General features: G+C 39.5%; 1 protein-coding gene across 1 annotated transcript in view; it reads left to right on the forward strand.

The window, feature by feature from the left end:
• LOC149249990 (uncharacterized) overlaps nt 1–24,362 on the forward strand; it is a 607,156-nt gene that overhangs the window by 309,853 nt on the left and 272,941 nt on the right. Inside the window, exons 5-6 of the mRNA XM_089453532.1 lie at nt 4,625–5,612; nt 6,159–6,407. Coding sequence (XP_089309658.1) covers nt 4,625–5,612; nt 6,159–6,407 — 1,237 coding nt within the window. The remainder of the gene's footprint in view (nt 1–4,624; nt 5,613–6,158; nt 6,408–24,362) is intronic.

Here is a 24,362-nt window from a genome sequence, read left to right on the forward strand (position 1 = left end):
AATGGACTAACTAAACAGTAAAACCTAAACTAACGCATACATAAGAATAAAATGCATACACAAAAAAAATCGAAAGTTTTTTGTTTGTTGTTGTGCGTATGCAGGTTTGCAAGTTGACGAAGATGAGGGCAGGGACGGGAGGTGGAATAAAGGATGTTGCGGGAAGGGAATGACAACAAAGAGTGAAGGAATGAGGCCTTGGAACTTGGACATTGGCAGATGCAGGAGGTAGCACGCAGGAAGAGAGGAGAGGAGGAGCCGAGGAACAATGTGCAGATTGATGGGGATGCAGTAAGCGGATAGAGAAAGATAAGATGTTGCAGGTGGCAGCAAAGTGAAGAAGGATGCAAGGGCAATGGATTTGTTGCGATGGAGTTGCAAAGGGAGCGAAAGAGAGCAAAGGAGAAACAGAGAGGGATGTAGGAGGCAACACGCAGGATAGAGAATGGTGCAGTGGATGAGGGATGCGGGGTTTTGTTTGAGGAATAACGCAACAGAAGGGCGAGGAGAAAAGGAATACGGACGACGGGGGAGGAAGCCATAATGCAAGATGGGGGCAGCGAGGGATGGAAGAAGGTATACAGTTCGAGCAAGGAGAGGGTTTGCGGGTAGGGTTGTGGATAACATTGGATGAAAGAGGTAATACATAGGAGGGCAAGCTAGAGCTGCAAGGGGTAAAAAAATGCAGGCAGACAAGGATAAAAATAAACCCAAAATTTTCCAGATTTAAAAAAAAAAAAAAAAAAAAAATTAAATTAAAACCCAAACGCAGACAATATTTTTTTTTTCGAAATTTTCTAGAAAACCCCGAGATGTAGATAGTAAAAGCAAATTTGAAATTTTCTGTACAGAAAACCCCACGCAACAAAGAAACTGTAGCCCAAAACTTAAGATAAACCCAAAAAAATGAATTTCACACCAATGTATTTTTATGCTTCAGATTTATCAATGAAAACCCTCGTTAAATCGTTTCCAGATTTAAAAAATTTAAAACCCTTGGATTGCAAAATGTTTGAATAATATCTCTAAAAAATTATGTTGATGAACCCTAGAGATCCATATCTTACCCTCCAGGGCCTAGATCTAGAATTTACACAGATTTCTTCCTCAGATCTGTAGCCGCAAGACAACAAAAAACACCCAAACGATATATACAAGGATAAAACTAAAACCCAGGAAAAACCAAGTCAAAGAACCAAAAGTAATTTACATATCTATGTACAAGAATGGAAGATCTATCAGATCCGAGGAGTGTGAGTGCAATTCCGCTCCCATATCTAATAAACTAAGGCTCTCAACAACCAGATTTATCAATTCCGCACATAAAAAATTAAATTTTTAAATTTTAAAAGAGGTGCTTAGCTCAAAACCCTTCATGCATCACCAATAAAAATCTTATGATAAGCCCAGGATTAAATTAAGTTGGGCTCTTTAGAATACACTGATCGGGAGTTGACTGTTCCAACTAAAAACTTCCTTAAACGTCTGATGATCTAAAAATCAAGACTTTCCTGCAAAACTCAATTCAACCATTTAAAATAAAGCGAGAAGATGATAATAAAATTCAGATAAATAGAGATACCTGCTATTACATTCAAAATTTAAATTATCACTTAAACCCCAATGACTAAGCAAGATACCTGTACTCAAATCACTCTTCAGAAGCTATCATCAATGGCTAAAAAAAAATTATGCATGAAAATGACACATCTTAAAGTATTTCCCTGAAGAGTAGCACGGACGAAAATTAACCCCAAAGTCTTTCTTTATTATTCAAAAAAGATTACACGAGAGCTTTTCGCTTAGCACACAACTCAAAGGTCAGATGCTTGGATTGACAAATGACATCCTATTTAAAGATAAATCCTCTAACGGCTAGTTCGAGTAATCCTCGTCAAAGAAATCTCGATTGTTGATGAGGATTAAATTTATTCTAATCTCATCCGTCGAAATATTTAATTTTTGGGGAAATTCGAATTTTTCAATTAAATATATTTTAATTAATTCAAAAATTAAATTTTTGAATTAATTTTTCCAAAATTTTGACTTTGACTTAACCCCAGGGATCAAAGGTTTAAAATTTATCAAAATAATTAATTTACCTTAGTCCCTAGATTTCTTAAAATTTATTTTTCAAGGACCAACGAGTTTTGCCTTTAGAGAATTTAAATTCACCTAGGACCTAAAATTAATTAAATTTTTGGCTTAGGATTTTAATTAATTTTTTTGCCAGAAAATTAATTAATTAACCTATGAGTGGATAAATTATTTTTCCAACCCTCAAGACACTTTACATCATGATTTTCATAATTTTTACATCAGAAGGGAAAAAACCCATTTGTAAATGACCCTCACAGACTACCCATTTCTGTGACACAAATCTAATCCAGCAGACCAAGCAATTTGTTGTAAAATAACCTAACCAAATAGTTAGGATTATTTCCAAATCACTTTTACATAGACTCAATCTATAACACTAGGACTCTCCTAAGATTCCAGTGACAAAATACATTCCAGCTTTGGGGTAAGACTAAAGGAAAACTCTGCCAACCATCCGAGAATGGATCGGTGAGACAAAAGACTTCCTAGAATGTAGATCGTCACCAGAAAAGTAGGTTTACCTAGGCAATTACATACACGACACGGATTTGTTGAGATTATTTACATTATACATATGCAGAAAGGGTTTACATTATAACATCTTGGTCAGGTTGATGATGATAGCTGGACGACACGGACTAGTGTTGCGAGGGAGCGCCCTTCCCCCCAATCCTGCTCCCAATCCGCACTCCAGGCGGGAATGACTCGGGAGCGGGTCGAGAGTGCGCTCCCGAAAAGGGAGTGATTTCGAGAACGCGCTCCCAGGAAAAAAATTTCGCTCCCTGCCTATTGCCGGAGCGAAGTAGGGAGCGATCATTCATGTCGCTTTGCGAGCAGTCGGGGAGCGATCACTCGCGGCCGCTCCCGTACTATTAAAAACGTTCCTGGCTGATGAGCGACGCAAAAAAAAAAAAAAACGTGCGGAGAAAATAAAAAAGGTCACCGGTTTGGGGAAAAAAGGGAGCGAAGGGAGGAAAGGGAGGGAGGGAGGGAATATAAATAAACCCTCCCTCCAATCAATTTCATTATTTTAGAAGAGAGTGAGAGTGAGAGTAAGAGAGGGTGAGGAGCAAGAGAGAGTGAGGGGAAAGAGAGAGCAAGTGAGAGTGAGAGCAAGGTGCAAGGAGAGAGCAAGTGCCAAGGAGAAAGGAGCAAGGAGCAAGAGAAAGCAAGGAGGGTAGATTGGAGGCCAAAGAGGTAGGCTCTATTCTAGTAATTTTTTTTAATGTTCATGAATCATTACTAAATAAATAAATTTTTTTCTCCCATTCCCATTCCCATTCCATTTTTTTGCAGATTCAAACATCATGGTTATATTTCTTGGCATTTTCTTCTTCTTGGTTCCTTTTTTGGTTATTATGGTGTTGGAGAGTAGAAAAAGGAGGGTTGAAAATGAAGAAGGGGGTCATAGTGGATTTGATGAAAACCTCAGTGAGGAGGCGCTGGAGGTGAGTGAACATGAGTCAGCTCAAAAAACTAAACAAGACCAAACTCCATTGTGGAAATATGTTAATAGGCCTGAAGCAGGGAAAGGGGGTGGAACCACTAAATTTCATTGTCCCCATTGCAACAATAATTACACAGATTCATACACCTGTGCCAAAAAGCACCTCTGCGGGAAAAGGCCATGGGATGGAGATAAACAAACAGGAATCAAAACTTGTTCAGGTGTGTTAGCAGCAGATAGAGCCAAATACATAAGGGAAGAGGAGGGAGCCCAATACAAATCTAAAAAATCAAAGGGTTTCTTTGAACCAAGTTCACAATCACATGCACAAAGAACTCCTTCAGCATCCTCCCAAGGCAGTAGATACAGAGGCACAGGGTCAACAGGTTTAAGGCATAGAAGCATATCAGATTTCTTTGATGAAGGTTGTAGGAATGATGTGGATTCAAAATTTTACAGGTTTCTCTATGCATGTGGGATACCATTCAATGTTCTTCGCTCACCTTATTGGCATGAAATGGTTTCTGCCATAAATGATGCCCCTAAAGGATACAAGAGCCCTGGGTATGACAAGGCAAGATCCGTTGGACTTGATCATGAAAAAGCAAAAATATCACATTCCTTGAATAGAATGACAAGTTCTTGAACTGACCATGGGGTGTCCATTGTATCTGATGGATGGACAAATGTAAAAGGCAAGCCATTGATAAATGTTCTTGTTGTGTCCGTTAGTGGTGCCATCTTTCTTTCAGCATATGATTACTCAGACAAGTTCAAGACCGACATCAACATTGCAGAACCATTACTTGAAACAATTGAGCGTATTGGGCCATACAATGTCATCCAAGTCATCACTGATAATGATCCTAATTGTAAGGCAGCGGGAGCATTTATTGAGGATAGATACTCCAACATATTTTGGTTTGGATGTTTGGTTCACACAATGAACCTTTTGATGCATGATGTTGTTAAGAACAAAAACGAACAATACAAATGGATTGGTGATTTGTACAAGAGGGGCAAAGAAGCGACGCTGAAGCAAGATGGCTAGGGTTTACATGGGGACCGCCGTCACAGTGCGCTGCGAGGAGGCAGAGACATCAACAGATCCCTCGAGATTGAACGCCGGACTGCTGGATCTGTATGCGCCACTCTGGATAGGGCATTGCAGAGGACTAGATCACAAACCCCGGCAACAAATCGAGCATTGGATGAAGAATGCTCGGCTCACAGGTCTTTTTTGTTTTCTCATTTACTGAATAAGGTTTATTTTCACGGTAAAACCCTTGCCCATCCTGTAACAGATCACGACCAGGATGAAATAGAATGCCTATGTTCAGATCCGCTTTCGATAGCGCAACCTCGCCTTGATCCTCACTCCTTGATTGCGAATAAGGGCAAGTATGGAGAGCTGAGGCCGGAGTTCCACCAATATACAGATCCGCATCTGATAATGCAACTCCATTCGCACCCTCTGACCACGTTAAAGGGTAAGTATGGAACAGAGTGGCCGGAGTGGGCCGCGCAAGCAGGGGCCACACAGAACATCGCCCCCCTATTTCCAGGCGGAAGAAGAAGGAGCGGCTCGGTCCCGAGATCAGAGAGCCCTGATGCCATATATCAGGCAGATCTAGTCTATAAACCTGTGAATCAGGGACTATTCCTCACCAACACAGATCTGCTCCAGATCTTTATAAAATCTATTGAAGGCAAACATTTTTGCATGAGACTCAGTAAGGGGACGCACGTACACGAATTAAAGCAGAGGATCCAGGGGCAACTTGGAACCCCAGCTCAACATCAAAACCTTATCTATTCTGGATACAGTTTACAGGACAGCCAAACACTCCAACACTACGGTATTGCCAACGATTCAACCATCATTCTTAATCTGCGACTGTGTGGTGGTAGCAGCGGTTCCAGCTCAAAAAACACCAGCTCTTTTCGGGATGCAGTGAAAGGGAAAAAAATGGAACACAAAACAGCACCACCATCAGAGCTGCCAGGTCCATACATCGTTGAACAAAAGCCAGAATCACCAACCCTACAAGTTACTGTGCCAGAGGTAAATAACATATATACCGATCTATCCAATACTGCAGTTATTTGTAGATTCAATGGCTTCTGGCCTAAATCAGATGCCCTCCATCAATGGATCTACTCAACATGGTCACCTAACTGTGAAATTTATCTCTGCCCTAAGGGGTTTTTCATAGTTAGATTTAACACAGAACAGGAAAGGGACAGCATTATCAATCAGGGCCCTTGGTTCTGGGGCAGTGCCGGCCTCTTCACCACCCCCTGGTTCTCGGACTTTGATGCTACAACAATGATAGTCTCAAAAATGCCTGTATGGGTGAGGCTACATGGACTCCCACTTCACTTCTGGCATCACAAAGTGTTAATCGCCATTGGGAATTCTCTAGGGAAATTCCTAAAAATGGATGAAGAAAGAGCTATCAGGGGAATCTTCACATTTGCCAGAATATGCGTAGAAGTGGACTTGAGCGAGGGGCTACCTGACCACATCACGCTGAACTTTAATAATACTCAATGGATACAACAACTTGACTATGAAAACACAGCATTCCGATGCAGGACCTGTTTGCAGACAGGGCACCTTCAAAATAACTGCCCATTAGCCCGAAAGGACCCCAGGAAAACCAAGAAACAACCAAAAAAGCCCAAAGGCTGGCAGAACACAGACCCATTAGAAGAAGAGGACATAAATGAGGAACCCACAGAGAACCTGACGGAACCAGCCTCTCAAATGGGACAGAAACAAGCACAGGCAGCGAATCCACCATCCACTCATGCGGGGCCGATCATCACAGATCTGCATCAGGAGTTACAATTGGAAGTAAGTGGCATAAAGAGAACCCACAGCTCAGAGGGCTCAGAATCAGACAAAGAACCACAAGTGACCACAATGGAAAACCAGCTAGCTATCATTACACCCACCGCTGACTCAGGAGGATGGCGACGGGTGGAAAAGAAGAAGGGAAGAAAAGTATAGGCTCGCTGGAATTCACAATTTTCTTTTTACTGTTACTCTGTTGTTTCCTGACTTTACAGGAATAGTTTCTCTGCTACCTAGTGTTATTGTCTTTGCCGCTGCCTGTTATTAACAGGATCAGCCATTTTCATATGCCTTGGCATCTACAAAATGTAATTTTATCAATTTATGAATAAAATTACGACTTTTTCCTAGGGGAAAAAAGAGGTGCAAAGAAATGATAAAATATTACAAATCATAGCAATACCCATGGCCTTTTCTACAGTCACTCAAGATTGGAGTTGTTGAATATTGCAAGGACTAGATTTGGTAGCTATTACCTCACCTTCAGGCGCAAGGTAAGAGAGTCATTGGCTAGCATGGTATCAAGTCCACACTTGCAGGTATTAAAGGAAAAGGCTACAAATGCAGCTGACATGCAAGGTTTTGAACAGGTGGAGGAGGCCGCTCTTGATGGTATGTTTTGGGCACATGTAAGGCAAGTATTGGATTTCACCAAGCCCGTTTATCAGATGATTCGGTTTGCAAATACAGATAAACCAGTGATTGGCGAGGTGTATGAGCAGATAGATACCATGCTAGGGAAAATAAAAGATATTGTTCATAACAATGATCCCAACTTATATAAACTGATTCACGATTGTGTGTGTATACAGTGGGATAAACTTAATGTTCCACTACATTGCTTGGTGTATATCCTTATGCCAAAATACTACTCTGCATCTTGGTTGGACCAACCTGCACCAGGGGGTGGGGTTAGGGTCAAACCCCATATAAATGAGAGGTATCTACAGGATATTTGCAAGCATTAGAAAAGTTGATACCAGACAGGGAAGAATGTGCTAGTGTGTGTCTTGAATTAGGCAAATACTTCAGTTGCACTGGTTTGTTTGGTACCTTTCATGCAATGGAAGATAGAGATAGATTTGATGCTCTCACATGGTGGGAATCATATGGCAGCCAGGGAATTTTGCCTAAATTGGCAAAAAAAGTTCTCACAGGTTGTAAATACTTCTTCTGCAGAAGAGGTGTTGGAGCACCTACAGCTTCATACATAATGTGAAAAGAAACGGACTCAATGAAAACCGCGCTGAAATCATGGTTTATGTGCACTACAACTTGAGGTTGTTGAGTCATTACTGTGATCAGGCTTATGAGGATCCAACATATAAAATTTGGAACAACCACCTAGAGGATGATAATTTGGAGGATGGCACTATACATCTTGAAGAACTCGAAGCGGAGCTTATGAGAGAGGAAGATGAAGCAATAACCATGCCACCTCCACCATCTAGTAGCAGTGCTCGAGTTCCAAGTCTTGTTCCTTTATTGTCGCCGCCTCCAACTACACCCTCACATGGAGGGCATGTGCCTTCTAGTTCTGGTCGTCGGTCTGTGCGGGAGGAGACTCCTAGAAGACCACCACGACCTGCTCATAGATCAGACACTTCTCGTGGCAAGGGCCACATGAAGTAGTAGATAATAGATTCACAATTTACTTGTCTTTTCTAGTTTCTATTAGTTTTCATAACTGTTGAGTCTTGACTCTTTCATATTTATTATGATATTTTTTGTAAACAATATATGACAATTTAAGTTTGAAGTTTGAAGTTGGCAATTATAACTCATTGGTAATGATTTTGAATTATGAATATGATGCTTCGTGAAAGTTGTTTCATTTCATTTCATAATTCATTTTATAGCATTTCATTTCATGTTAGATATTATTTGTTGTAATGGTTAAACTTAGCTTACAAGTACAACTATGGTGATCAATGATGATAAATGTTATATATTGAATTTTCAATTTTGAAAGCCTGAAGTTGAAACTTTAAGATTGATGAATCATGATTCACGAGACTCAATATGTTGTATGTTACTAACTTGTGGACGTGGTTGATGAAGACTATAACTTCTAAATGATTGATGTTAGATGGTTCAATGATCAATCTATGTTTTTTTTATGTTTTTTATATCTAATTCATCATTCTACATTTTTTTGTTGACATGTATGTATCAAAAAATAAAAAATAAAAAATAATATATATATATATATATTATATATTATATAAAAATCGCTACGGGATTCGCTCCCAAACTGGGAGCTTTTGAAAATGTCGCTCTCACACCCGTTTTCGCTCCCGCTCCCAAGTAATACTGGAACGGACACATTGTACTGCTATGGGTCATTGACACGTAGTGGTCAACAGAACCCAACCATGCTAATAATCCAAAAACCCTGATTCAGGAACCTGTTGTCAATTGTTACTGCCTGTAGTCAACTATCGAACTTTGCGGTCAACGAGGAAAATTTCAATCAACTGAAATTCCAACCTTTAGGCTCTAGTCTCAAGGAAGATGTGTCATGCATGCGGCTGAAATGCTTCGGACGAAATTGCTCCATGACATGCCTAGGGCTGTAGTCAAAATTTCTCCATGACATGCCTGTGGCTGAGACCCAAAACCCTAAAAATAGAGATGCGAGCTTCAGACCCTACAATTTCAAACTTGTGCCAGCCAATCTGCGCGAACTTTCCTCAGACCTATGCAAACCAAATCAAAGAAGAGAATAGAAGAATGTCTAATGATCATGTCCAAATGAGGTTGAGGTCATTTGTATTTCTAGCCTTCCAAGGGTGTCTAATTTTTTTTAGGGACGACCTGATCAAATATGCACATGTGAGCTTTAATTCAAAAATACATTTTCCCTTATCCAAACTAAGCACTTCAATAGTCAAAATTGGTCCTCTTGAAAAGAGGAATCTCATCCCATGGTTGGAATTTGTCACTGAGCTGCCAAATTAACACTCCCTCTCAACTAGGGAGAAATTCAAACTGCATCATGTAATCATCGCAAGTATCCTGTCATCAAATCATATCCAATCTCAAGTATCTCATCATCAAATGTCGTCACTATTCATCTCTGCTTCTTCCTACTTGTCTCTTGATTGTCTCTACTCATATGTTAAACATTCTCGAATCTAAAAGAAGAATTTGATATCGGAGGGGAGCTTAAGCTACCACCCTCTATCCATCAGGAAGCCATTGTTACCACCTGGAATCGCTGCCAGCAAAGAGCCTAATGCTACTACCCAGGAAACATCAGCGGGAAGCCAAATCTACGACTTACATCAACATTAGAGAGCTTATCTCAATCCGAAACAACATCAGGGAGCACATCTCAAACTAAAACCAAATTGGGCAACTTATTCTCAACCCAGAATCTCATGGGGGAGTAAAACATCTCCAACCCCATATCGAGCAATAGGTGATATAGGGGAGCACATCTCAACCCATCCTATTGCCCCACTGGTCTTCCCAACAATGACCCTCAAGGATCATGTGGTAGAACACCTGCATCATAATCAGAGCTTGGGAGAGATACCCAACTTACCAAAGATAAGGATCACACACCCTCAAGCCTCCTCAACTCGTTGGCCAGCCGGGGAAGGACAATGCAAACAAGCCCAACTTGTGGGTATGATGCCCACTGGGGTATACACTACATAGACCAAGATAGGGGGAGATACCCGACTTGTCAAAACAAACAAGGATCACACACACCCTATGGGTGACAGCTAGGGGAGCAACATCTATGACCCTATTGTCTAGAGATCCTTCAACCCCATGAGCTTGTTGATTTTTGAGTAGCTTGGGAGGTACTCCAAGCCCTAGGGTTCGAGGTTTGGAGGGAAAAGCGCCACAAGAGTCACTTGTGGGCTTGGAACCCAAGATTGGGGTTTTGCACCCATCGTGATTTGGGGAATTTCCATGGAGCACTTTGGACATGTGATGGAATGAGATGATAGAGGGCGAAAACGAGAATCCAATGCTTCGAGAATCATCGAATTATGAGTTGTCCTTAGTGAGATATGAATTTTTGAAGTTAATTGTTGGGTTGACACCATATGAGTTAAGGTCAGCTTAAGTTTAGTAAGCCTCCTTGACAGTTGGACAATCCATGGAGGACGTTGGAAGAAGCCCTCTTTATGTGTATAAATAAGAGGTGAGTGTAGGTCATTTAGGCCAACCAAAAAGTGCAATACAAGAGCTCGTTGGAGGTGAAGAAGAACATGATCAAGGAAGCTAGGGAAATTTTGTTGAGGCCGCAGAAGGAACACTACTATAGCGAGGGAGAAAAGGCTGCATCGAGCTGTCTATGAGTTGTTTGTAGGGCTATTTTCTCTAGCAAAGAGGCCGAGGAACTTCAGGATTAAACGCAGGTTTGTGGGGTAGCAAAAGAAGTAAGGTAAGGCTTGTTTTGGGTGGGTTGTAGGTGACAGCATAGGACTGTGGTAGGTTGTAGGCCTAACCACTTCAAAACAGGGCAGCATGGGAGGTTTTGGGGCTGCAAAGTGCCCAGAACAACAGCCCACACTTGGATGACCTTACCTTGATGAGGCCGCAGTAAAAGAGGATTGTCTTGATGTGTGTTTAAGGGCTATTGCAACAGACCAATTCCCTGACCACGAAGAGCAACATAGAAAAATTGGAGCAACAATTGTGTCTTGTGTTGGGTCAAAGATTTGACTTGTTTTGGATCGGTTTCTCTAGCAGCCTATGGGAGCCAAGTGTTGGAGTTGTCTTGGGCATGAAGAAACTCCAACTAGGTGCAGATCTTGTAGTGATTGGATTGGGTGCCATTGGACTGGTGGAGGGCAGCGTGTTGGCTACCCAAAGTAGCCCTAAACAAGCTAGCTTGAAGTGACAAAGAAGAGATGAAGGTTGGGTGAAGGTGGTGCCTAAAGTGCATCACTTTGATGGACAAAAGTGACTGCTAGATTGGCAGATTGGAGCTTGGGGGTTGGCCAGCCTAGAAGAGCAGATTGGATCAGCGCGTGTACATGCCACAGAAGTGACTTGTAGCAATGTTAGGTGGCAGCCCTCCTGGAGTCTCGATGTGTTGTCCTTTGAAGGACTAAGGGGCAACTAGTGCACAGTAAGGGGGCAAAGCACCAACAGGACAAGATATGATGTAGAAGTTGTAGTGAAGATTGTCATTGTATCTTGTATACCATAGAGTGTTGTATTATTCAAAATTGGTTTAGTATGACAAAGATTTGGTCGTACATTATTGTACAATATTTTGTTAAAAAGTGTGTATACTTGTGCATATGTGATTTACTGCTTTATATTTTCCACTGTGCAAAGTAGTTCATGTTGAGATTCTTGGTTTGGTAGTGTCAAAGATTCTAAGATTCTAACCTAGACCCAAGATCGTGGAAATTCAACATGGTATCAAAGCGAGACTGAGCTACTTTGGAAGTCAGTGAATCAGAGTTGTGCATAGCGAAGTACAACTTAAGAGGGAGTTGGTCACATTGTAAGTGACAATGTTGAAGTTGCAGGCTAGTATTCGGTATGAGGATGGGTTGGAGGGTTTTGCCAACTATAGTCCATGGAAGGAATGGATCAAGTTGGTCTTGCAGGTCAATAGGATCTGGGAATTTGCCAAGAAAGTCGTCAAGAAGCCAACTGACCCTAAGGAGTTGGAAATATATGAAGATTTAGGTACGAGGGCGAGATAGATCATCCTTGATGGTGTGAAGGATTCTCTAATACCTCATTTATCCAGGAAGAACATTGCACATGAGATGTGGATGCCTCTTCATAATTTGCTCCAGAATAAGAACGAGAACTAGTACTAGTATTGGAGGATAAATTGAAGTCCACCAAGATGATAAAGGATGAAGGAGTGACTTCGTATCTGACGAGATTGTCTTAGGTCAAAAATGAGCTTGCTGCCATCGGTGTGACTATTTCAAATAGTGATATGGGGAGGATTGCCTTGAAAGGATTCGCTGAGGAATGGAAGCCCTTCATCAAAGGAATCATTGCTAGAGAAAAGTTGCCAAACTGGAATAGGTTGTGCGACTACTTCATTCAAGATCTTCATCCGACGAAAAGGGTAGATGGGGATGTGGCACTTGAAGTGCGAATGAAGGGTAAGAAGAAGGACTTGAGTAAAGTCAAGTGTTTCAAATGTAGTGAGATGGGTCATTTTTTGTTGAGATGTTCGATGAAGAAGAAGGGAGATGACGAGAAGAAGAAAGGGAAGCAGGTCATCGGTGTTGTCACTTCTGCTGAGATAGATGATCTAACCAGGATATTGGAGGAGGAGGATTTTGCTATGGTCTCTCATTTTTCGCAAGGTATTATCGATGAGGATGGATGGTACGTGGATAGTGGTGCGTCGAAGCATATGACAGGGTCACAAGAAGTTTTTGAGATTCCATCTAAATGGGACTCAAAGTTGCACATGGTGTTGGGCAACAAGAATCAGTTGGATTTCAGAGGATTGGGAGTTGTGCCATTCAAGATGGAGATAGGATGTGTAATGCGGTTCTAGGACGTACTGTTTGTACGAGGGCTCAGATATAGCGTGATTTCTATCTCGATGATCAGAGAAGAAAGGGTTTGAGGTCTTGTTCCAAGATGGGAAGGCAAGACTCAAGCCTAGAGGATCTAACTCCAATGGGATTGTACTTGGAGTTAGAGAGCATGGTCTCTACAGGTTGACAGGTAAGCTTGTAGATCATGGAAAGAAGAAGCAGGAGGAGCAAGTGCAGGATTCAGAGAAGCAGGTGTAGGTGCAGCCTTTAGAGGGGTAGGTACAGGTTCTCAAGAAGAAGGTCTAGATTCTAGAGACTCAGAGGCACTCGAGTTCTAGAGGGAGCTTGCAAATTCAGAAGGAGACTTTGTAGTCCAAGAAGAGTGCGTGGTAAGTGGAGAGCAAGGGTGCTCCTATAGCTGCCAAGAAGGAATCATAGAGAGAGTGGAAGACATTACAGGATAAGAAGAAGAAGTGGGATGCTTCCAGTAGTGACAATGACACTTCCGAGAGGCGTAGTTCATGCTTCAGGGATTGTTGCAGTGGTGAGTGGCAAGAGTTGGGTGAGTGTTGCGAGTAGTGATGATGATGATGAGTTACTTCCTAGTCTTGGAAGTACCTCCCTCCCTAAGAGGGAATGTTGATTTTTGAGTAGCTTGTGAGGTACTCCAAGCCCTAAGGTTCGGGGTTTGGAGAGAAAAGCGCCACAAGAGTCACTTGTGGGCTTGAAACCCAAGGTTGGGGTTTTGCACCCATCATGATTTGGGGAATTTCCATGGAGCACTTTGGATATGTGATGGAATGAGATGATAGAGGGCGGAAAGGAGAATCCAATGCGTCGAGAATCATTGAATTCCAAGTTGTCCTTAGTGAGATATGAATTTTTGAAGTTAATTGTTGGGTTGGCACCATATCAGTTAAGTTCGGCTTAGGTTTAGTAAGCCTTGTTGTCACACAGAGTGTTTAGGCAGCGCGACAACGCTCAGAGTAAGCGCTGTCACTCTTAAATCCTTACTCAGCCCGTTTAGACTCTCTCCTAGACAAGTCAAGGGGGGTAGTCCCTAGACGAATAGATGAGGATAACCTGTGAAAACAGACTCTAGAAGATTTTAATGATAGATAACTTGATGAATTTAAATGATTAGATCAGATTGATAGATTAAACGCCAAAGTAAACAAGACACGACCACAAGATAGAAATAATTTTAGACCAGTACCTTCGATATTTGAATTGACCATCAATAAAACAAGCTATCCAGAACGATTTTCAATATGTGACAAAAAGTGACAATCATAAATAATCCACGAAAACGCCCAACACTGTCACATGCAAAAGATTTCAGATTTAAAATGATTACTGATAATGACAAGATCTAGAACAGCCAATATGATTTATCGCGCCTTGACCATTGAGAAATGCACAACACTAAGGAACTTTAAATTTAAATTTAAATTATTCCCTAGGCAATAATGTTTAATGGTAACTGAAAATTTTTAAATCTTTTAATGCAATGGAAAAATGAAAAGGGCCTAAAATAAAAATTTAATGGGCCATAGGTTACATTTAAATTTTCTCAACCGCTAAAGCACAAACCCTTTTATTTTATTTTAAAATCCTTAGTCACCAAAAAAATAATTTACGATTTTTTTTAAATGTTTAGGATTTTAAATATTTTTTAGGTTTTTTAATTTTAGAATTTAGAAAATTTTTAATTTTTTTTAGATTTTTTAAAAAGTCAAAAAAAAATTAGGATTTTTTAAGGTTTTTTAATTTTTTAATGTTTTGGATTTTTATTTTAGAAATTTTATAGATTTTTCTAAGTTTTAGAATTTCTAAAAGTTTTTTTTAGATTTTTTCATTTTTTTAATTTTTAGACTTTTTCATTAAATGACATGAGCTAGCCTAACTATATACAAACTAAATGAAAAGAAAATCAAATAAACTAAAAAGAAACCAAAATCGAAATATTAAAATTAAAAAAAAAAAAAGAAGACACGAGTCTAAAGATATATATATAACTAAAAAAATGAAAATCGAAATTTTTAAATGAACTATCTAAACCCTAAACTAACTGGCATACATTAAAAAAAAGGGGGGGGGAATCGAAACTATGCTTGTGTTTTGCAGGTGTGAAGAAGGGGCGATGACAGCGGAAGGGAGCCATTGAGATGAGGAAGCAGCTACGTAGGGAGAAGGATAGTTGCGTGAAGCAGAGGGTTAGCAACAGTTATGGAGGATAGCGTAACAATGAGGAGCAGGGATTCAAGGGAGATGAGGGTAGGCAACGCGCTGGTGAGGATGAGCTGTACGCAAGCTTATAAATAGTGTGAAGGCTGCGTGGATAGTAGTTTGGGAAAGGACTGGCAACGTGAAAGGGCAGCAACGAAATCACGCAGATGGAGGGTTTAGTTGTGGGTATGGACAGAGAAGGCAGCAAGAGGATCATGCAACAGTGAATGGAGAGGGGACGATAAGGGATAAACCCACGCGGACAACGAAAAGGGTAGCAGAAAGTGTGCAAGGTGAGGACATTGCTACGGATGGGAGATGAGGGTGATTCAGTGGTAGCGTAGATGGAAGAAAACGCAGAGTAGAGGGTACAGTATGGTGCTGCGGATCAGAGATGGAAGGATTGGGAGCTGTTAGCACGCAGATGGGTGGCGTAAAAGAGATGGAAACATGAGAAGAGTGAGAGAGATCGGTTTGACGGATCTCTTACAGATTGGAAAAGGCTGTGTGGATGAAGCTGGAGCAGCACGTTGAAGAACAGTAACTGATGATGGCGCACAGTGAGGAGGGCAAGGGGTATAGCAGATGCCACAAGGAAACTCAAAATTTTCTAGAAACCTCAACACAGCAGCAAACAAAAGAAGAAAGCGGATCCATGCCCCAGAAACTCTTGAAGAAATTTTAATAAAAATTTTAAATCTCCTTGCTTCAGATTTGACTGATGAAAACCCCAAAAATTTTCCAGATCTGAAATAAATACCTCTGCAAGAGTTGATTCTGAGGCCAAATCTTACCGTCCAAGGCCTAGATCTGGCTTCAAACAAAATCTCCTCTTCAGATCTGCAAAAACCCAAAAAAACTAGCTAAATAATTACAATATTCACAAGTTAAAGGCCCTAAGCACCCAGATCTGCTATTATGCTACACATATATTTTTTAAAATTTTAAATTTAAGGGGAGGTGCTTTAGAAAACCCTTCATGCATCCACAATGGATGTTCTAATGATAAGCCCGGGATTAAAACCAGCTGAGCTCTTCAGAAAATGCTATTCAGGAGTTGGCTGGTCCAACTGAAAACTTCACCGAATGCTCGATGATCCCAAAATCAAGAATTTCTTGCACAACTTAATTCAACCATTAACATAGAAAGAGAGAGAACAACAATAAAATTTAGATCTAATGGAGATATCTGCCATTATATTCAGAATTTAAACTACCATTCAAACCCCAGTGACCAAACAAGATACTTGTGCTTAAATCACTCTTCATAAAGCTATCATCAATGGCCGAAAGTAAATCTATGCATGAAAATAAAACATCTTACAACGTTTCCACGAAGAGTAACACCAACAGAAATTAACCCCAAAGTCTTTCTTTATTTGCACATGAAAAATGATTACAAGAGAGCTTTCACTTAGCATACGACTCTAAGATCGAATGATCTCAACTGAAAACTGACCTCCTACTTAAAGACAAATCTTCCAACAACTAGTTCGAGTGATCCTTGTCAAAGTGATCTCGACCGTTGATGAGGATCAAAACTTCTTTTAATCTCATCCGTCGAAATTTTAAATTATTGAGGAAATTCGAAATTATCAATTAAATGTATTTTAATTAATTTAAAAATCAAATTTTTGAATTAATTTCCTCAAAATTTTGACTTTACCTTAACCCTAAGGACCAAGAGCATAAAATTTAGCAAAATAATCAATTAACCTTAGCCCCTGGACCTTTTAAAATTTAATTTTTTAAAGGACCTTCGAATTGAGCCTTTGGAAAATTTAAATTTACCTAAGACCTAGGACTTACGAGGGGATAAATTATTTTTCTAACCCTCAAGACATTTTACATCATGATTTTTACATTTTTGCATCTCAAGGGGGAAAACCCATTTGACCAAGACCCTCACAGATTACCCATTTCTGCGACACAAATATAATCTAGCAGATCAAGCAATTTGTAATAAAATAACCTAACCAAATAGTTAGGATTATTCCCAAATCACTTTTACATAGACTCAATCTAGCACACTAAGACTCCCCTAACATTCTGGTGACAAAATCCATTCCGGCTTTGGGGTAATGCTGAAGGAAAACTCTACCGATCATGGATCGGTGAGACAAAAAGTCTTTCGGAATGTAGATCGTCATCAAAAAATTAGGTTTACCTAAGCAATTACATACATGACACAGATCTGTTGAAATTATTTACAATTTACACATGTAGAAAGGGTTGAAAATATAACATCATCAGGCTGATGATGATAGTCAAACAGCACGGACACGTTGATCAAGCGCTATCCCTTTTGCCAAAAAAAGGGGTGTACTGCTATGGGTAGTTGACACGTAGTGGTCAACATCTGGCTCTACTTGGGGACACGTTGCTGCACTGTAGGAATGTGAGAATCCAAAATCTGCATCCACGCAACACACAACAAAACATAAGTAGCGTCCATCCAAAAATCATCATATAACATTAAGCACAGGAAAGATATAAGATCTTCATTTATTAACTATCTCGTAACATGAAAAGTAAATATAATCCTAAAACAGAAATGAAATGCTGAAAAGACAAGGTGTAGGGTTAGAAATATAATATAGAGTGTTGTCGCGCGGATTGACACGACAACGCTCAGACCGGGGGTTGTCACTCTGATCCCCGATCTCTCCGTTTAAGCCTGTCTCCCACGGCTAAGGGGGGTAGACCCTGCGAGATGGTGAATGCCAACTGTCAAACAGTTGGGCTGGGAGACGAGATGCACTAAGATAATTTTATAAATTTTGATAGACCAGTGCCTTATGAGATTGGTGCCTAAATGATTACCTTCTGGATGATATAAAAACATGAATCATAAGCAGCAATCATTTGTCATCAGAAATCTGAACAATGCTTTAGATATTCAGTAAAACCACAAAGCTCCTCAAATAATGATATCCAACAATTAAGGGAAATGAACAACCACACAGTTATTGACTAGGTAGGATATGCAGCTAACATTCATGCATCAACAACTTTTGAATCTGATCTTTAGTAACTGGATCTGGGGAGCAAGAGACTTTTCAAAAAAAAATTAATCTAATACTAAACTATATAAGAGAAAATAAAACTATGCCTGAAAAGTAAATTTTTTTTTTTTATTCTTTTTTTTTTTTTTTTTTTTTTTTTTTACAAAAATAAAATGATCTAAACAAAATTTAAAAAAAAAAAAATCTAAAATCTAAAAATTATTATATATATTTTATATTTTTTATGTCAATTTGAAATCCTAAAAAGGGGTCCTAAACTAAAACAAAAGATTTAAATTACAAATTAAACTAAAAAAATTTAAAACTTGTCTAAAATTTGTAACTACACAAAAGCTAAACTAAATAAAAAAAGAAATTGAAAATCTATTTAAGAAAACCTAAAATCTAAAACATAAGATATAAAAAGAAATAAATATTAAAATCTAAATACAACAAAACTTAAACTAAACATAAACTAAAATCTACGTTAGTCTATCCAAAATGCTCAAATCAGATACGCTTTCCCATTTAATCAAAGAACGTGAACCAAAAAACTATACTAACCTACGTTAAACAAAGGCCGAAAATCTTTTGAGAGCTGATAAAGGGTTAACATTACCGCATATCTGAAGGGAAGGCAACACTACCTCAGCCGCCGAAAGGGAAGCCGAGTCACCTGCTGCCGGCGTGAACGAGTTTTTTGATGCAGACACAGATGGAAGGAGAAAGGAAACTATGCCCACGCGAAACCAAAATCTCTGCGGGAGATGTGGATGCAGGCTTTTGGAAAACGCCAAACGCAGGTTCACAGCAGCATGAGCGCGTGGAGACAGGAGTACGCTGGGCAATGAGGTTACGACTTTGACAGCGCAAGTGAAGTTCCACCTTAAGGGAAAACACGCAGCCGGCTGTCCAGATTACGCTAGCGATCAGAACTACAAAAAAAAATACCCACGTGAAAGCCCTAAAGGAAATCCGCAGACGGTTTCATCAAAAAATTCAGACGCAGGAAAAAACACGCAGTCAAAAAGACCCGACACATATACCCAAACAAAATTCGATTTTCATGTTCTGCCTGCGTGAAAATGGAAACGATTTTACCTGGGCCACTTTGAAAGATTTTCGAGGTCGATTGCAAGGCTGCCTGGAGACGATGGCATGCAATGAATTGAAGAAATTACCTCACCTGAAGATCTCCTGCGTTTTTTAGTGTTTTCTGAAGCTCACACGTCAGAATGTAAACTGATAGCCAATGCGTTTTCCAGCTCTTGACGGCGGTGTGAGCATGACAGTCATCCACAGGCTTTAAACGTTTCACGCGGCGAACATTACCAGATATGCAGTGATCGATGACAATAGCAGTTGTTGAGACGCGTGGGTAAACAGCTCTTTGTCCTGGCTTTATGTAAATGGTAACTGAGCAGAGAAGTGTATTTGAAATGCTCCCTCGACAGCCAAACCAGTAGATGGGCAGACAACCAACACCGCGTATAAGGAAACTTTTTCCCGACTTTAACTGTAACCTGCAAGAAGAAAACGAAATCTGGGAGATATACAAAAATTTGCAGTAAACCCTTCAAAAAAAAAAAAATTTGGCTAAAATCAAAATTTTCACAGCTCTAGGACAGCCAGATTTGGCAATAATTGTAGTAATGCTTTCAATATATCAGAAATTTGAACTTTGCTGTGAACAGAAGGAAAATCTCTCATGTAAAACAGGAAATAAATTCTTAATGATTAACCCAGGGCCAAAATCAGCTAGGCTCTGCAAAGAAAAGCCTGTGGGAGTCGGCTGGTTCAGCCCAGAACTTCCCCAAACGCCCACAAATACCCTTCACCTAAAGATTTCCTGCACACCTCCAGCAAACATCAGTAAAGAGGGCAAGAAATGCTGCTAGATTTCACGAAATAATGGAGATACCTGCCATTATTCGAGAAAACCCTACAACATTCAAACCCTAGCACGTGAGCAAGATACCTGTACTCACAATACTCTGAAAACAAGCTATTATTAACTGCTGAAAACTGAAATATGCAGAAAAACACACATCTCACAGCAATTCCAGAGAGTAACACCAGCCAGTTTTGAACCCCAAAGTCTTTTTATTAACCAGAAAATCAGATTACAAGAGAGCTTTTTCAGTATAGACTCATAGATCAGATAAAACTGTAAAATGACCCCCTAAGACCCTATATAAAGGAAATGATCCCAACGGCTAGTTTTGAGTGATCCATGTTGAAGCGATCTCGACCGTCGATGAGGGTTAAGACATCTCTTAATCTCATCCGTCGATTTTATTAAAAAAGAGATATTTTGCATGCATTCACAAAAATATTATTATTTTATTGTTTAGGGTTTTTGCTTTATTTTATGAACTTTTTGTTATTTTTTATTTATTTCATTTTTTTTATTTTTTATTTATTTATTTTATTATTTTAGTATTTCATTTATTTTCTTAAATGGATCATTCGAACTAAGCCGTTGGAAACATCACCTAGGACCTAGGACTTAGGACTCATGAGGGGATTTACAACATTTTTCAACCCTCAAGACACATTTCATCATGATTTTTACAATTTACATCTCAAAGGGATGAACCCACTTAATACAGACCCTCATAGAACACCCAGTTCTGCGACACAACTATAATCTAGCAGATTAACACACTAAGATTCTCCTAAAGTTCTAATGACAAAATCCATCCCGGCTTTGGGGTCAGGTTTGAAGGAAAACTCTGCCGATCGTAGATCGGTGAGACGAAAAACCTCCCGGGACGTAGATCATCATTAGAAAGTTAGGTCCACCTAGGCAACTTTACATACATGACTCTGATCTGCTTAGATTATTTACAATTCATACATGCAGACTGGGTTTACAACAAAAATGATCAAGCTGTTGATGACTGTAGGCTGGCACGGACACGTCGCTCAGGAGCTACCCCTCTGCCAACAGAAAGGAGGTGTACTGCATGGGCAGTTGACCGGTAGTGGTCAACACAGAGGATGCCCCATGGCATCAAATGTCATCTTTGAAGAATAAATAGCTTGAGCATTTGGCCATTTGCAGGTAAGTCAAGTGGTTCGCCATCCAATCTGCTCAAGTGGAATGAGTTTGGCCCAACAATGTCTCAGATAATGTATGGTCCCAGCCACAAACTGTCAAATTTCTTATGTTTTCTCAGTTTTTCATTCTTGCGATCTGAAAGGAGCACCATATCTCCAACCTGCAAAGATCTAGATCGAGATGATTTATCAAAGCTTTTCTTAATGTTAGATTGACTTTTACATATATTATCAAACGCTGCCCTACGAGTTTCATCCAACTCCACAATTTGATCAATTCTATTTTGAACAACATCTTTATTAGTGGAAAAATGTTGAAGGAGCTGATAAGCTGGCAATTTCAGGTGCACAGGTAAGGTTACATCCAAGCCATAAACCAATTCAAAGGGACTTTTACCAGTAGCTTTCTTTTTAGTGATCCTATCTGCCCATAAAGCATACTTGATTTTTCTATCGCAATATCTTTTATTATCTCCTACTATCTTCTTGATAACGGTTATGAGATTTTTATTACTTGATTCAGCAAGACCATTACCTTGAGGATAGTAATTTGATGAATGAGATAAGACAATGCCATACTTGAAACAAAAAGACGAAAATTCTTAAGAACTAAAAGCCTTGGCATTATCAGTAGTGATCTTAGCTAAGACACCAACTCCAGTAATGATATTATTCAATGAAATTCATAATGACCTTTTCAGTGGCATTCTTAGCAGGGATGGCTTCAACCCATTTAGTGAAATAGTCGGTAGCAGTCAAAATCGATGAATAGCCATTGCTAGAATTTTCATGAAACTTCTCAATGAAGTCCAAACTCCAATGCTGAAAAGGTGCCTCCACAACGACAGGTTGTAAGGGCAGGGCAACAAGCTTCTGTTTCCTAGTGAACAGTTGGCAGGCTTGACAGCTTCTGACAAGCTTATGCACATCAGAGAAAATGGAAGGCCAATAATAACCAGCTCTCAGAATTTTGTGGGCAATAGTTCTAGCAGCATAATGACCACCACAAAATCCTGAATGAAACTCAGAAGCTAACTTCTTGGACTCAATTTCATCAAAGCACCTAAGTATAATGCCCTCAGGATTTCTCCATCCAAGGCCATCCTTCATGAGGCAATACTTAGTGTTTTTAATCTAAGAGCCCTTCTCTTATGAGCAACTAAATGGTTAGGACATGTAAGATTTATCAAGTAATAGACAATGTCCTTGTACCACTCATGCTCTCCTAATCTTTGCAACTCAAGCGAAGATGAATCATTAAGACAAAACAAACCAAGAGCTTTTTCATTACCGTCGGTCATCATTTGAGCCAAGCCTTGGCCTTTGACTAACTTGGTGGGTCTGATCTCTAAATCATATTCATGTATTTTAGTAACCCACCCAACATGAGTCCCTAAGCAATCAATTTGAGTTAATATATCCTTAACAACAGAATGTGGGACAAAAGTAATGATTTTGGAATAACCCACATAAGTCTTGAAATGCTTAAGAGATTTGACTAAGGCATAGGCTTGCTTTTCCATGGTATTGTACTTTAATTCAAAATTTTGAAGCGCTCTACTCATGAAAGCAATAGGCTACTCGTGACCATCCTTGTTTTTCTGTAATAATATACCAACAATGGTATCTTCAGAAGTGAAAGAGAAAATCATGAAATCCTTAGAGTAATCAGGACTAACTAAAACAGGGCTCTTGCAATAGCGCCTTTGATTTCTTGAAAAGCCCTTTTGCTGTCTTCTTGCCAAACAAATTTTACATTTTTCTTAAGAAGACTTTGAATAGGCTTGTAGCTACTTCTGTGTAATTTGGAATAAGTCTTCTAAGAAAATTTGTTGTTCCAAGAAAATATTGAAGGGACTTAAGATTATGGGGAAGAGGAATCTTTTGGATTGCCTCAAGTCTTTCAGGATCAATCTTGATTCCATCTTTAGAAATGATGTGACCAAGTAATTTCCCTTCAGTTACTCCAAAAACAAACTTAGCCGGATTTAAAGAAATCCCGTACTCTCTACATCTATCAAAAACTTGTTGAAGATGACTTATATGACTAATACCATCCTTAGGAAAAATAGTAAGATCATCTTGGTAAATTTCAATAAACTTCCCAATCAAACCCTTGAAAGCATAATCCATAGCCCTTTGAAACGTAGCCCCAGCATTGGTTAATCCAAACGGCATTCTAATATATTCGAAAGTACCCCATGGTGTGGTGAATGTAATTTTGTGACGATCCTCCTTTTTAACCGATACTTGATTATACCCAGAAAAACCATCTAGAAATGACATCATTCTAGAACCAGTTACTCTTTGCAACATGGTCTCCATGTTTGGCAAAGGGTAATTATCTTTCTTACATGCTAGATTAAGGTTTCGAAAATTGACACAAAGCCTTATCGTACCGTTCTTTTTCCTAACAATCACCAAGTTGGAACACCATGTTGAATGCCTCGTTTGAGCAATAATTCCTGCTGCAAGCATCTTTGAAAGCTCCTTTTGAACCAAAGGGGCTAACTTAGGATTAATCTGCCTAAGCTTTTGACGAAAGGGTTTAGCATTTTCATCTTTCAAAGGGATAGTGTGTTCCATGACATCTTTCCTATAACCTTTCAACTCATTATAAGAAAATGCTAAAACATCCCGATATTCACAAAGTAAATTGGTTAACTTTTCTCTTTCTTCAACATTAGTACCCTTACCAATTTTAACAATCTTTGGATCCCTAGAAGTACCAATGTTTACCTCGATGTATTCACCTGGATCCATTTTATTTTGCTCTCTCAACTTTGTGGCATCATGCTGATCAAAGTGTTGCTCTAAAGAAACCACATTCCTAGGAGTAGGATTTATGATATCGTCATGATCATCAGATCCATCCTCCTTAGAATCTATCCGAAAATTTTCAAACTCATCCAAATTATCGAGAAAACGAACCACTTGTTTCTCGTCATCGAAAAATTGCCAATGCTTTGAGTTATCTGGAACAAAAGGTCTAAATATAACTTCCATTTTTATCTTATCCTTAATTAGCCCATCAGATAACTGCAAAGTTGAAGCAGCTACAGCAAGCTCATCCGCCGAACTCTTGGGATTGCCTCAAGGTCAAGGGCATCAAAGTATTCATAGTATCCCATACAGCATTTCGATAGTTCTTTAACCTTTGATTTTTGCAT

This window comes from Pinus tabuliformis, chromosome 7, assembly GCF_031772625.1.
Source record: "Pinus tabuliformis cultivar Carrire ecotype Pingquan chromosome 7, CPIR1, whole genome shotgun sequence".
Lineage (NCBI taxonomy): Eukaryota > Viridiplantae > Streptophyta > Pinopsida > Pinales > Pinaceae > Pinus > Pinus tabuliformis.